Source organism: Nematolebias whitei, chromosome 14, assembly GCF_014905685.2.
Source record: "Nematolebias whitei isolate Nwh7 chromosome 14, NemWhi1, whole genome shotgun sequence".
NCBI classification, from domain to species: Eukaryota; Metazoa; Chordata; class Actinopteri; order Cyprinodontiformes; family Rivulidae; genus Nematolebias; species Nematolebias whitei.
The window spans coordinates 7,233,583-7,248,687 of NC_056511.1; the positions used below are offsets into that span (position 1 = coordinate 7,233,583).

The 15,105-nt window shown below is 39.0% G+C and overlaps 1 protein-coding gene across 1 annotated transcript in view; it reads left to right on the plus strand.

Annotated features, from left to right (window-relative positions):
- The window catches only part of gria4b (glutamate receptor, ionotropic, AMPA 4b), a 218,029-nt gene that overhangs the window by 37,490 nt on the left and 165,434 nt on the right, over positions 1-15,105 (plus strand). Inside the window, exon 3 of the mRNA XM_037688243.1 lies at positions 11,058-11,275. Coding sequence (XP_037544171.1) covers positions 11,058-11,275 — 218 coding nt within the window. The remainder of the gene's footprint in view (positions 1-11,057; positions 11,276-15,105) is intronic.

Below are 15,105 nucleotides of genomic sequence, written 5' to 3' on the forward strand. Positions count from 1 at the left end.
CACACAAAAAATAAACTGTCCAGATGACCTGACTGAACATTGTTGGAATCCCTTTCTAACTTTTTAATTCATATTTATTGAAAACACATATATTTATTTAACTGAAGTGGTAGCTAGTCAGTGTTGTGGTCTTGTAAGCCTGAGGTTGCCGGTTCGAGCCCGTCAGTAAGGACACCTAGCGTAAAACAATTGCCAAATCTTTCATGTGAGTTCGCTCGCTGTGGTGAGCCCTGAAGAAGGGAGCAGCCAAAAGAAACTTATTTACATTTATTTATTTAACCTCCTGAGACCATTCATATAAACATGTTGGCTTATTTTGTTCAACTTAGACCAGTTATTCTCGACTTTCATTTCTTATTTAAAATAGATAAAACCATTATTTGATCGAACAATTAGTGGGGTTCTTTTTCTGCCTTTACCTTGTGTTCTGTGGTTTTCCAATGTTTTGCTTGCTGTCAGTACTTTCCCTCATCCTGCCTCTCCCATTTACACCTGTTCCCTGTACTCATCAGGCTCACCTGTCACCTCATCAGTTTCGGTCCATTTATTCCTCCAGCCGTCTCTCACCTTCACTCATTTGGGTTTGGTTCTCTTCTGGGATCTTTTTTCTGGTAACTTGTATTTTTTCTGCCACGTTAGCCTTTTGCTTTCATTGATATTATTATGAAAACATTTGTTTTCTTGAGTCTTTGAGCAAGTCTGCCTTCTTGGCTCTAACTTTAGAACCTCTAATGTTTTTTTTTATTTTTTTAAGTTTATGAGGTTCTTCTCGGACTAAAATGCTTTGGAAAATTCAAAATGCCCACCAAACTGAAGCTTAGGTTGCTGGAGAATAGGACTACCTGCACATTTATAAGAGTGGCTATTGCCCCCCCCCCTTTAGTGATCCGCCTGTGGTGCTCACCGCAAAATAAACCCTTTGCTTTTTTTCATGAGCTTACACTTTCATGGTTTTCAGATTTACCCCTCACTGCTGACAGGATGTTCAACTGATTTTCCTTTTCATATCAGTGATGGTTAAATCTCCAGGCCACCCCCCAAGAGGTCAAAGTTCAGGGTTTTGTCACAGAACGTCTTCTCTATACGAGCTCCACGGGGATGAAACCTATAGAACTGCTTTGCCGTCATGTTAAGCACTTATGTAACCAGTTGTTGCTGATTTAAGCAAAGTGCTGCACGTACTCTCAGCTGTTGCTGTAACATGGACTCCAGATATTTGTTTAAACGGATAATCGCTGCTTATTATCGTTTGCTTAAACAAAACCGCTGCCAGGTATGAGAAATGCTGTATATGCAATCCCCGTGTCATCGTTCTTTGTGTCTCGGGCCTGTCCGACCTGCGGGACAGGAAAAATAACGGTAAACGCCGTCGTTTCTTCTAACATTTGTGTTTGTGAGTATCGGAGCTTCAGGGCAAACATGTCCCCGACCATCACATGTTTGTTTAAAATGAAATGAGAAAAGGCTTTTGAGCAGCGGGAAACTTGCAGCACAGGAACAAACGCACACAGCCGAGCTTCACGCCGACGACAGGTTCCCATGATGGGGATTCAGCTAGTCCCATCATGCACTGCACACTGCGTACAGGATGTCCTGTATGACCAGATAAAACAAAACCAGGTCTATCTAGATATCACTTAGATCTTCAGGCTGATTCTTTGTGCTTCCAGGAATCTGAGCTTTAATAATTTTGTTAAGAAATCATCTCTTTAATTAAAGATTTGACCATGAAGTAGAAAAGCAATGTTCATTTTTAATCAGCAGCAGGACAGATATGACTTTTTATTTTTTTTGTCACTTGGGACGAGCAGGTTGAAAACAGAAATCATGAAGAGCCGTTTGACTGTACAAACTCATTTTCCAAACTTTAGGGAAGAAGGAAATCAAAGTAATTTTTGACAAGTGAAATCTGGAGTTAGACGTTTGTGTTCATTTTGTTAAGACCATTGTTTTATCATATTTTAAACTAAAGGCTTTAGGCAAAAAAACAAGTTCAAGTTTATCTAAAAAAGTTAAATCTGGTCCTCTGGACATTAAAAAAAACAAACAAAACAAAGCAAATCAACAAAAAAATGTAGAAACGTTTCGTCTCTCGTCCGAGAGACTTCTTCAGTCTGAGGTGCTGTATTCAGCTCAGTCTCTTAAATAGCAGATTTAACTTTTTTAGATTTTTCTACCTGGATTATTGAGCATGCATCAGGAGAAGTTCAAGTTTATTGTCATTCGCATCACATGTGGTACATGAGGTGGAATGAAATTATGTACTCAGGGTCTTAGTTACACCCATAAATAGCAAAAACATAAACTATAAAAAGAAACAGTAAGAAAGGATCTAAGATATACACTAAACACTAATAATATAAAACAATATGACGTAACAACAGCAGCCTTCACCACTCTCTGCAGAGCTTTTCTTTCTGCAGCTGTGCAGCCTCCATGCCACACGTTGATGCTGGAGCACAGGATGCTCTCCACTGCACACCTGTAGAAGGAGGTGAGGACTGAGCTTCCCAGACCAGCTCGTCTCAGCCGCCTGAGGAAGTAGGAGTCTCTGATGAGCTTTCTTGATCAGGCTGGTGGTGTTGTTGCCCCAGCTGAGGTTGTCGTTCAGGTGCACACCCAAGTACTTGTAGCTGGAGACCACTTCCACTGCAGATCCTCCTGAGGGGTGTGGGTTTGCTTCGTCTGAAATCCACGACCATCTCCTTCGTCTTCTTCACATTGATGTGAAGGTTGTTCTTCCTGCACCAGCTCTCCAGGTGTCCTTCCTATAGCTGGACTCATCATTGTTTGTGATACATCCCACCACCGCTGTCTGCAAACTTTACAATATGACAGCCTGGATGGTCATATGTGGGCAGAGTGAACAGGAGGGGGCTCAGCACACAGCCCTGGGGGGAGCCAGTGCTGAGGATTATGGTGGAGGAGAAGTTGAGGATCCTCACAGACTGTGATCTGTTGGTTAAGAAGACCAGGACCCAGTTGCATAGGGAGGGGCTTAGTCCTAGTGTGAGTGGTTTATCCATCAGGGTTTGGGGGATCATGGTGTTGAAGGCACATGTGAAGTCCACAAAGAGCATAAGAGTCTTTCTACTCCAGGTGGGTGAGAGCAGTGTGGACCACAGAGGAGATGACGTCCTCTGTTGAGCGATTCTTGTGGTACGTACTGGTGAGGGTCCTCGTTGATGTTGATGGAAGCTTTGATGTGGGTCATGACCAGTCTTTTGAAGCATTTAGTGAATACTGGGATGAGGGCTACTGGCCGATAGTCATTCAGAGCAAAAAGAGCATTGTGGGTAAATCTGGCCCATTTACATGATGTGCTCAGACTCAAGTTTAATTAGCGGTTCTGTTTCTCTTTAAATAAATACAGATTTCAAATTCAGATTTGGTGAGTAACATTTGAAGCGCTTGAAACTTAATTTTCATTAAAAAATAACTTGTTCCTTAAATCGATGGAAAATGTCACTTATTGTAGCATTTTACTCCATACCCAGATAATCAGTGACCAAAAAGAGCAAGTGTTTATCAGTGTTTATTCACAAGGTAAAATCAACTGCAAGTCACTTGGGAGGGACTGGAAGCCTGGAGAGTAAGGACAACCGTTAAGATGATAGTTTGGATTCTTGAGGGTGGTTCAAGTTACTGTTTGTCTCTTACTATTGGAGGAACGGGTCCTCACATGGGTGAGGATCCAATAGTTCTGGTAGTCACAAACGAGGAGGTCCCAGAAAGGTTGCATAGATCGGTGGGCAGGTGATGGAAGGTGAGGTATGACTGAATCACTAGGAGGCTTAACGATGAAACCAGGCACAGGAGGAACACACGAGTCGATGCTGAAACACGTGAGAAACAAGGTTTAACTCAAGGAGTGGTAAAGTGGCCATGAACACAACTACTGGTCAGCAGATAATGCACCAGCGTCAAAGAGAAGTCATCAACTGCCATTTATACTCCTAGAGCTCATTAGAATGGTCCACAGGTGTGAGCTTGTTGGCGCCATCTGGTGTCGAAGAGCTGCCGGAGAAAAACTGGAACTCCTACAGCTTCTGTGCCTAAGTTTTGTGTAATCTGTTAGAGCTCAAAGTTTGAGTTTGGGATCAGTCTCAGCTACTACCAGCATCTTTTTTGACAATATTTGTAAAACTGACTGCGCTTGACGCGTTTGCGTTCACTACTGTTGACAGCTGTGGTGGCCATCTTGAATCAGGTTGACTCCAAACGTTAATCTTTCTTAGATGTGAATCCAGTAATTACAGCTTTTTGGTCTACGAGTTATTTTGCTAACAGGCGGGCAAACAAACATAAACACACTAACATTTACATGATCTCCTGCCTTTCATGATCTAAAAAAGTCAAAACTGGATTGTGGATATTTTGGCTTAGTATTAACGTTAAGGTGAAAAATCTGCAGCTCAAACCTGGACAGAAATCGACTGTTATTTTTTAAAAAGTACCCTAAAACATAAATTTTAGAATGTGCATTTTTGTTAGTTATCTATTTACATCCTCATCACGTTTTCCTTGGTGTGAAATTGTGTAATTTAATTTTTTGTACAGCAATGCTCCATTTTTGTACGTTCTGGTGATCTGTCTGTCCATCATATGGATATAAACCATCTTATAGATATTAAATATAGTAACAATACAAATAAAACAAACACTTTTACCACTTTTATGATTCCATTTGATTTAATAGACTTTAAAAAAAGTCAGCTGTGGACAAAATGTAAGCAGGAAAAACTACTAAAATCTACACATTTCTTATTTTATTCTCACTTTCAACTCTGTCCAGGCTTTTAAAGTTAACCACATTTCCTGAAAAAAAAGTTTGGATAGATCAGACAGATTTTATTGTTTATGTAAACTATGATTTAATTTCTGATACTGTCTCGTATAACTGCAGAGCGGCTTGCAGAGGGAGCCATGTTGAATGTTTTTCCACGCGCTAGCCTGCGTCGTTCCTTTAAACCAGACACCCCAAACCCGTCGCAGCGGAAATTACATGTTAAATTGGATTTATCCAACCAGGCTTCAACAAAACAAGTCAATTATTTTGAATTTTACATTTTTTTTAAAGAGGTCAGTCATGACAAAGAACACACTGGCATTTTGCTTTAAATGACATTTACACTGTCTCATCCTAAGAAACATAGCCCTGAGTCTGGATTTGAAATGTGAAACGAACTGCCCCCGTCACCTCTGACATTTGCACGGCCGTGAACGGCTCTGCTGAGATCTCTGTGTCAACCGGACGATAATTTAAAGAGACTAAACAAATAAATAAAGTATAGAGATGTCCTAAACATTCCTGATTTATGACTCCGGAGCTCAACTTACATAAAAATCATAAAGAGGAGCCGGGCTGATCCTTCGTGGTGTTGGATGAATATCACCATAAAGTCGGTTTTACACGTTAAACAGATGTAAATGTAACGATTAAAGACCTGAAATCAGCCGGACTGTTCCTTTAAGACAAAGGTTTTAGCCACAGGATGTTTTATTTTACCGCTTCTGTTAAATAATATCTGATACTTTTCTTTCCAACTAAAGCATCAAAGCACTCAAACACTAATAAAATAGTAAAAATAAAACGTCATATGATCCATTTAAATATAAACAAACACATTTAAACAAAATTAATACTGTATTTAAATTTCACCGTCTGAGTCGACACTTTAAGCACCCCTGACGGACGATCGCTCATGAAATATGAAAAATCAACCACTTTATTGCCTAAAAATAAAAGTTTTAATGTTTTTGTGTGCATCCATTTGTCTGACTGTTAGTAAAATATCTCAAAACATTTGTATTATTTTTAATCACGATAATACAAATGAGGTTTTCATTATTATTTTTTGTTAATATTATGGTTAAAATGTCAGCAGTGTTGTCTTTGGTGAAACATTTATTTAAATTTCTTGCTGTTTTTCAGTCACACATTTTAAGACCTACTTTTCTTTCTTTTTAAATTTATTATAGTACATGTTAAGGAAATGTAACTGGACCAAAACCCGGGACAGTGTTTTGAGTCTATCTCTTGAAACTGGTAAATGTGCAGCTTAATAAGACTTGTTCTAAATAAATGCTGATGTTTGGATGTTTTATAATGACCCAGCTGAAGCGTCAGTCATTTATTCAAGTTGTCCTTCAGATACAAGTGCTGCTGTGGTTTTGATCTGCGTAAAGATCCTGTATGTTTTGTGTAAATTCATGATCACTTATTCTGATCCTATTTTCCCACCAGTTTCAGCTCGAACAGTTTCAGACACACAACTCCCACTGCTGTGGAAATAATAAATCACATGACTCTACAGCCATGAGTGTTGATTTTCTGTATAATGGATCCTCCTATAGGACTGTTGACCCAAATCGATGGTTAAAGTTGTTGCGTTGTGCTCCCTGACTCAGATTCAGTCTCCATTAGGAGGATTGTCATTGACCTCCACTGACCTCACCTCAGTTTGTTCGTTTGTGAGAGATGCCATCAAGTAACTTTTTTTCATTAAACCATTGATCCTCGAGGACTCATTTACAAGAGAGACCTGTTTCAGACAGACAAAAGTAGATAAGGAAAAGAGAAACACGAGGGGAGGGGAGGTAAAAAAAAAAAACGTATCTTGCACTATGTCCTGGCTGGGACACAGTGTGAAAGTTGCAAAAAAAAAAAGACCTTGTACATAAACAGCAACATACTAATGACATCATGATACATTTATGCATGAGGAGGCCGACAAAGGCGGTGAGTCGTCTGTGAACGCAGCCAGAAAGTTCCATAGTCCTGATAAGAGATGGTGCAGTGTCTATCAGCCGGCTCAGCTCTGATACAGGTCCACAGATGTCCTAAGGTGGGGGGCGCAAAGCAGAGCTTCTTGGCAGGGCCGGCCCAAGGCATAAGCAAATTGACTCAACCACAGACACCGAACTACCAAAGCCCTCTGTGTGGAGCAGAGAGCTGCTATCTAGGACACTCGGAGGAGCAGATGGTGGGGGTTAAGGGCCTTGCTCAAGGGCCCAGAGTGGGACGAATGAGGGTGAGGGCAGGTTTCACCTACCCCACCCACATTTTTGATGTTGTCGGTAGCGGGGCTTGAACCGGCGATCTTCCGATCACAGGCCCACCTTCTCTAACCTCTGCACCACCACTTTCCTCCCGTGACTCGATGAGACTAACCTGTATAAATAAAGGTTGGATGAATGAAACGAGTCAGGTTTAAAAGATGATCCCGATAAGCACAAACAATGGATTAAAACTGACGTTTTTCAATAAACTTTTTAATTTTTTTTTAATGTATTCATTTCATTAAAAACAATATAACTATATACAATAGAAAACAAAAAAATATGTATACAATCAAAAATAAAATGAAAGGCAGCAGAAGAAGAATAAATCTTATGATATATGCCCCTTTTTGCACAGAATATATTCAAACAAAAGTAATTTACAAAAAAAAAAAACTAAGCTAAATAAAAACAACATCAATTCAAACAAAATTTGTATAGATACACATTATACTTTTCCATATTCCTTCAGAAAACTAACTTTTAACATTTTCTTGAATATGTACATAGATCTGGCAGTTTTAACATCATCCTTCAGACCATTCCACAATCCTATTCCCTGAATTATACTAGACCGCTCCCTCAAACTGGTACGAAACCAAGGCTTCACAAACATCTCTATTCTCTTAAGATAATAATCATTCTCCCTTTTAACAAAATTTACTTGGATATTAGAAGGCAGTATGTTTTTGTGAGCCTTATACATAAACAGTAAAATATTATAATCAACTAAATATATATTCAGTTGATAAAACAATATATTTGATGGATGGCTACAATCTTCTCTAGTGATAATTCTTACAGCTCTTTTCTGTAAAATAAAAATAGGACTTTAAGCGTGTTCCCAGCAGCTTACAAGAGTTGATTGTCCAATTAGAACAGGAAGTGCAACCAAGAATTTATCATTTAACTGAATTGCTAATCGTGATTTTAGCTTTGGGGGATTTGCTGCTCATATTCAGGACTGAACAGAGCAGAGGTTTGATTTCAATGCGATCCCTCAACGTTCAGATTATGTACAAGTCATGTTTTCATGAAAGGTCATGCATTTTTGAACACCTACACCCTGCGTTGTATTTATGTCTCAACTCAGTTAAACACCTGCAGTGATGAGTGGCTAAGTATTTATTGAGACAACGTACAAATGTGACTGAGGTCATGCGCTATTTATGGACAGTGGGAGTTCCTTTTCAAACCTTTTTGTCCCTTTTATTGATCTGAGTCATCAAAGATGGAGTTTCTGAGAATGCCAAGCCTCAGCATGAAACCTGTGTTTTCATACAACACAGCTGCAAACCATCACATCAGGACAACTTAGAGCAGTGTCTCTGTACAGTTTATTAATAATAAATGCACCATTATCATTATTATCACTTCTAGGCTGGACTGTTGTAACTCCACATGTGATGAGAATGACAATAAAACTGACTTGAACTTGAGCTCATATCTCTCCAGTTTTAGCTTCTCTTCATTGGCTCCCTGTCAAATTCAGAATATAATTTAAACTCTTACATCTAACATACAACGCTACCAACAGCTAAGCTTAATGATCTTGCTGTTCCATATTTTCCTAATAGAGCACTTTACTTTCAGGCTACAGGTTTACTTGTGGTTCCTAGAGTTTCTAAAACTAGAATGGAAGGCAGCGCTTCCAGCTATCAAATTGTAAATAGACTGTACTTATATAGCACCTTTCTATTCAACCAGGTTACTCAGAGTGCTTTACAACTAATCATTTTAAAGAGACTAATCAGTTCTTTAGATCACATTCATACACCGATGGGACACACATCAGAGGCAGTGAGAGGTTCAGTGTCTTGCTAAGGGACATTTTAACACGTGACTATACAATGGTGGAATCAAACCCCCAACTCTCTCATTGGAGTACGACTGTCCTAACCACTGAGCCACAGCTCCTCTATCAGGCTCCTCTATTGTTAAACCATCTTCCAGTTTCTGTCCGTGAGGCTGACACTCGGCCTACTTTTAAGCGACTTAAGATATTCCTTTTTGGTAAATCCTATAGTTGGGGTTGGGTTTCCGGTGCTATCCCTAGTTATTTGTAGGCTCACACTCTCACATTCCCTAACTCTGCTGCTGTCTTTACTCACGCTACGCTCCATGTTTGTAACTTCTGTTTTGCCTTGCTATAGAAACTGCACCTGGACCAGTAATTTATGTTTGTCTGTGTCACTTTCATGTCCTCTTTAACCCCAAGCAGATAATTACTTGTCCCGAGCCTTGTTCTGGACTTAATGGAGGTTTCTTTCTGTTAAAATGGAGTTGCTCTGTCCCACAATCACCTCATGTTGTTCTGAATGTTGCGACAAAGAGAAGATTAAACACAATCTAATGGCTTTCTTTGACAGATAACTTTAGCAATGTGACATTTTGTAATGTAGGTGAATGCTTTTGTACAGTGCCTGAGATGACTTTGTTAAGAATTATTGCTATGTAAATAAACTGAAATGAATTGAAGGAACTCTTCCAATTGGAGGATCAGGGATTCAAACCACCTGCAGCATATAAAAGCATATTTGGGCAAGAAACTGAATAAGGTCGGAGCAAATAAAGAGTGTAAAATATATAACTAAAAACGTTGCTGTCGTCATTATAAAAACTTTTTTTCTTCTTAATAACAAATGTTTTCTTTACAAACAGTTTGTAAAGCTTCACAAAAACAAAAATCATTACAGAAAACTAGCATAAGAAAAAAAGCATGGTTTTATTAAGTATTTTCAATATAAACAGGCTATAATGTCCGCTAAACAATTAGTATAATGTAGTAGAAATAAAAGTGGGACATCTTAAATAAATTATTTAAATGAAAACCTTAAAGTAAGCACATAATATGTTTGCTGAAACATCCAGTGGTACTGTTATCGATATAGACATTTAATGCAGCATCTAGTTCCGTGATGTCAGTGAACGTCGCATTTGAGTTTGTCACGAGGCACCACGCTAATGTTCTTTCCCGTCTTTTAAACCGCTTTTTACTGACATATTGGTGAGCTGAAAATATTTTAATTATGTGATGAAAACATTGCCTGTGTATATTATTAATAATTATCGATAACATAATGAAAAGAGCGACTATTTAGAAAAAGGTTTAATGGCGTCAGTATGCTAATAGCTTTTTTGCTAGCTTCTTCGCGCATTGGTCACGTGATGTGGCTCAATGGCGGGACTTTGCTCCCCCAGATGTCACAGATTCAACCTTTATTAACACAGGTTAGTCTCATTGAGCCTTAAGGACTCATTTACAAGAGAGACCTGTTTTAACAAATAATGACAAGACAATCATAAGAGAAAGCATACAAATTGAGAAGAACAATTGAGAGAAAATTGTATTAAAAGAAGCAAAAACAGCTTTATAATAGTGATGTAAAACACTAAAAACAGGAACATGTCTGCATTGGTTTTTGCCAGGAACTTAGCAGATGTTTCAAGTCACTTAGGGAGGTCAAGGTCGAGCGTTTCAGATCTTTTTGTAAGATATTCCAGGAAACAGGAGCGGAGTGTAGTTCGTTCTGCACTGAAGGAACACTGCATGTAATAATGTCCTGAGAGCGCAAGCTGTAGCCGCACTCACGCAGTGACGTGCAGGAGGAGATGTATGATGGTAACAGACCAAGAAGTGATTTAAAAATGAGTTGTTCGATACCAGGATTTCCGTTCCGATACTGATATTGAGTAAAATTCTGACTAGTATCGGCAATACCAGTACAAGTACTTTGTGCAAATATACCTAATGTGTCTGGTAAAAAAAAAAAAAAAAAAGGCAGTGTACAGTATTGCAAATCAAATCTGCATAAAGAATACAAGACCTCAAAGTAATTTATTTATTATAAACTCAGGAGGATGAGGTAGTGGTCTCGTATACAATATGGTTGAGCTTATGCAACAACAGAAAACAACAGAGGACACAATCATACAAAACAAGTGACATTTCTGGAGATTCTTATGACCAAACTTTGGAACTGTTATTATCTAAGGTACAGAAAATGTCTCAAATATTGTTTCCTCAAACCTGTTTATCCTTCTTTTTTTCTAGGTGGGCTGTTCATCAGAAACACCGACCAGGAGTACACGGCCTTTCGACTGGCGATATTCCTGCACAACACAAGCCCGAATGCGTCGGAAGCTCCGTTCAACCTGGTGCCTCATGTAGACAACATAGAAACAGCCAACAGCTTTGCTGTCACCAACGCCTGTAAGTTGAGCTCAAACAGCTTCATGCTGTGGGTTTTTCATTACAGCAAGAATTCAGGTTTTTGTGCAGCAAAGTGCGCATCCCCATTGAAGCTACCAGTAATATTAGGAGTTTAAACAATGGCTTCTAATACATGACAGTTATATCAGTAATTCTCTGTTCAGCACGCTGTAGAAGTGCTTTAATATTGTGTGATAAGAAGTTGCCATTTTAGAAGTACTGCCTTTAAGTACAGTATGTGATAATAAAAAAAGGTTTGGGTTTGCTTATCAGACTTTGAACTGTTAGCTCCTGCCCCCAGATCTGTACTAAAATGCTAAATGGTCTGAAGTAATAGTCTCTGGTTCTGTGGGTCAAGAGTTACTCACGGGTGAGGATAATGAAAGATTTGTTTGTAAATGCAAAAAGAAGCCACGGGAGTGTTTGTAGATTGTTTGGAAAATTTACAAGGTGTAAGCTATCAGACTTGTACCCTGGAGGGTATTCAAGTCACATGTAGTATTAATATTGTTTCAAAACTTTATTTATTTATTTATTTTAGCTGTACTCTTTGATTGTCAGATAACTTGTGGTTTGAGTTCATGCAGAACTTTAAGGGGTTGCCTTTGCGGTTTAACCTTATTTGTTCAAACTTTGTCTAAAGGTTATTATTTTTTCGAGAGTTTTTTTTTAATGGTGTTTAAGTTTTGTATTTAAAGTCAGAAGGATAAACAGCATCTGGCAGTAGTGGTGGAAAATTCTCAACAATTGAGTTTGTTACCAATCTGTGCTGTCACTTGAGGAGAGTCAGCGGAGTAGCTGCTACATGGTGTTGTTTGTCCCAGTAGGGCTACCGTATCTTCATGTAGTAGAAACCTGCTGCAGTAAAACTGAGTTTGCACTTATTTTTTAAATCTTTTATTTGTTGAACCATGAAAAATGGGTCTAGACGTAACAGAGGAAGCTCTCATGACATGCTTTTCTTTAATAATGACTTTAAAATGTTTGACATTTCCAGTGGTAAACACAATGCTAAATACTTTAGCTTTTTTGCTACATTTTCAGGTTATGCTAATGGTTTGTCAACAGGTTATTGTGCACTGTTAGACATGAAAATATTCAAATCAGTGTTTCTTGTGTAATATATAAAATAGCCCACAGTCATTTAATTTTTAAGATAATCCTAATGCATTGATAATTGCTTTATTATTGCACCGCAGCCCTTCCAATCAAAATGTGTGTAGATTCTCACTCATACAAATCATGACTCATCCAAATTGTAAAGAACCTGCAGGTTCACAACATCTAGTGAAGCTTAAAGAAAAAAATGATATTCAAACACACTCGCAGACCAACTTAGTTTAAAGAAATAGTTGAATTTAGCACAGCTGTCTGCACCAGAAACGTTTGATTGTTAGCAGATGTTCTGGCACGACTGACTTTGGTCTCAGATTTACATCAACATGATTTCATAATTTGTAAAACTGGAATACACCAGAGTTTTAAAAGCCTAAAGATGGCTCACATCTGATCTGAGCCAAGCCGCAGACGCCAGCGGGGACAGAAGCTGCGCAAACAGCCCAGCACACTGCCGCTGCTCGGACCTGCTAACCCTCGTAGGCAGCGACGTTCGGTGATGATCCCTGCGGAAACGGCTGCTTTCCCTCGTTTCTCAGTCTCCTTTCAGTCTGTGTGTGTTTGTGTCTGCAAGAGGGGGGCCGAGCTGGGGTTCCAGCAAAGACCATAAACCTCTTCAGTCTGACGCCTTCCACTATCTGAGCTGTGACCTGGCGTTTTAAAAAGATAAATGGGTAAATTAAACGGAGAATAAAGTGGCTTTACGCTGTGATGTAGAGGGGCGACTGTAGCTCAGCGGGAAACGAACCCCGTTTAGCCTCAGCTGCGTTTATCGACTTGTGCTTGTACGTTTGGCGGAGGAAGAAGGCAACAGTAAGACTGCACAGACGAATAAGCTCGGTAATGAACGAGTGAACGTGGCCACATAAAGGCAGTCTATTTACCGTTTAGCTTGTCAGCGCAATGACTGGAAAAGTGTTTTGAGGAGCCTTAATGCGCCGTCTCTTACGTTTTAATTTCACGTTATCTCTTGGAGCTCATATTTCCTGTAAATCACACCGGGGATTCTCCTAATTTAGTTTTGGTGTGTTAGAGTCATCAGAGAGTTTGAGATTAAACGTCGGTGGTTCCTGTCAGCGTTGTTGCTCGTGGATGCGCGTTCTGCTCTCACTGGGTGGACCCATGACTTTAGGACGTTATTTGTGTTGAATATTTCAGAAGCTTTCACAAAACTGACATCCCATTTTCCCTCCAAACGTTTTTTGGCTTGTAACTCATTCAATCTTTGTGCCGTTTCAACATTTCATACAAAACCTTTAACTTGTTCAGGACATTCCTGCTGTGACTTGTGGTATTTGTACTATTGTTACTTTTTGAAATAATTAGCTTGTTTGGCCATGTTTTTCTCTTCACATATTTTTAAACCTTCAATGTTTCAGTCTTTGTTCTGGTTCAGCTTTTGTCAGCTGATTTGATCTCCCTTCAGCACCTTTCAGATTCTTTCTGCACATTTTAGCTTTTTTCAGGTTTTTTTTGCTCTTCTCAGCTTCTTGCAACTTCCTTTTGCTATAAATTTGTATTTTTTTAAATTTTCTAACTATACTGTTTAGGTATTTTTCTGCAAATTTTACTTTTTTTTTCAGCATTTGTTTTTGGAAATTTGTACCTTTGTTGGCTTCTTTCTAATACAGTAGTCCCTCGTTTATTGCGGGGAATTTGTACCCTTAACCATGATAAGTGAAAAACCGCAAAGTAGGAATTGAAGTACAAGTAGTAATTAATAGTTTATTTTAGTATATAAGGGTGTTTTAAACTCTTCCCACACTCTTACAATATTCTAAACAATGTTTCTAAACTTTAAATGCTCTAAAAGTGAACAGAATGTCATGATTTCAGCTCCCTGCCCATCTGCTCTTTGCCACCTGCGAGTGTTCTTGGCCACGCCCACGTCTCCGCTCTGCACGGAGAACAGCTGATCAGCTGCAGGAGGAAGTTTATCCTGCAGTATGTCTGAGCTCTAAACTGACAACGCTTTGACATCCAAATGTCAAACTGCACAGCTGGGCACTTCAGGGGTCAAGGAGGATCCTTATTGATGCCAAGGTCACAGCATCAAAGGTCAAGGTCACACATGACCCTTTTGTTAAAACCTCGTCTATCCTCCAGTTAGTCTTAATGCATAAGACAGTATACATGTCCATGGTGTAACTCCACAAATGCTCAGGACAGAAAATGTCCTCAGACTGTGGCTTCATGTTGGATTTTATTTTTATTAAAATCACTTCCACCAAAGAAATCTCCAGTGGTTCTGGTGGCGTCCACTCTATCATAAAATGGTTTGGATCAGCTGGTAGTCATCAACAGGTAAGTCCTTCTCGTTGATAGCTACAGTTTTTTGTTCTTACGTGTTCTTTGATTGGACTGTTTGTAGATTAACACCGTGGACATCATAATCAGCCACATTGACCTTTCACTCCAACACAATCATGTCTATACTTAATAAACATGTAGATTCAGGATTGTTGTGTGAGCCGCTGGCTGGATGGATGGATGGATGGATGGATGGATGGATGGATGGATGAAACATACTTGTTTTTTAATACTGTATATTCAACAAGAGCACCTCCAGCAGTTCATAATATTCAGTCATAGTCAATGTCATAGTCATAATGATCAGTAAATTGTCAGTGATTAAAATCCAAAACATGAATTACAGTCCAGTATGTTTTTTTTACCAATATAGCCACCGTACAGTCCAGTATGTTTTTTACCAA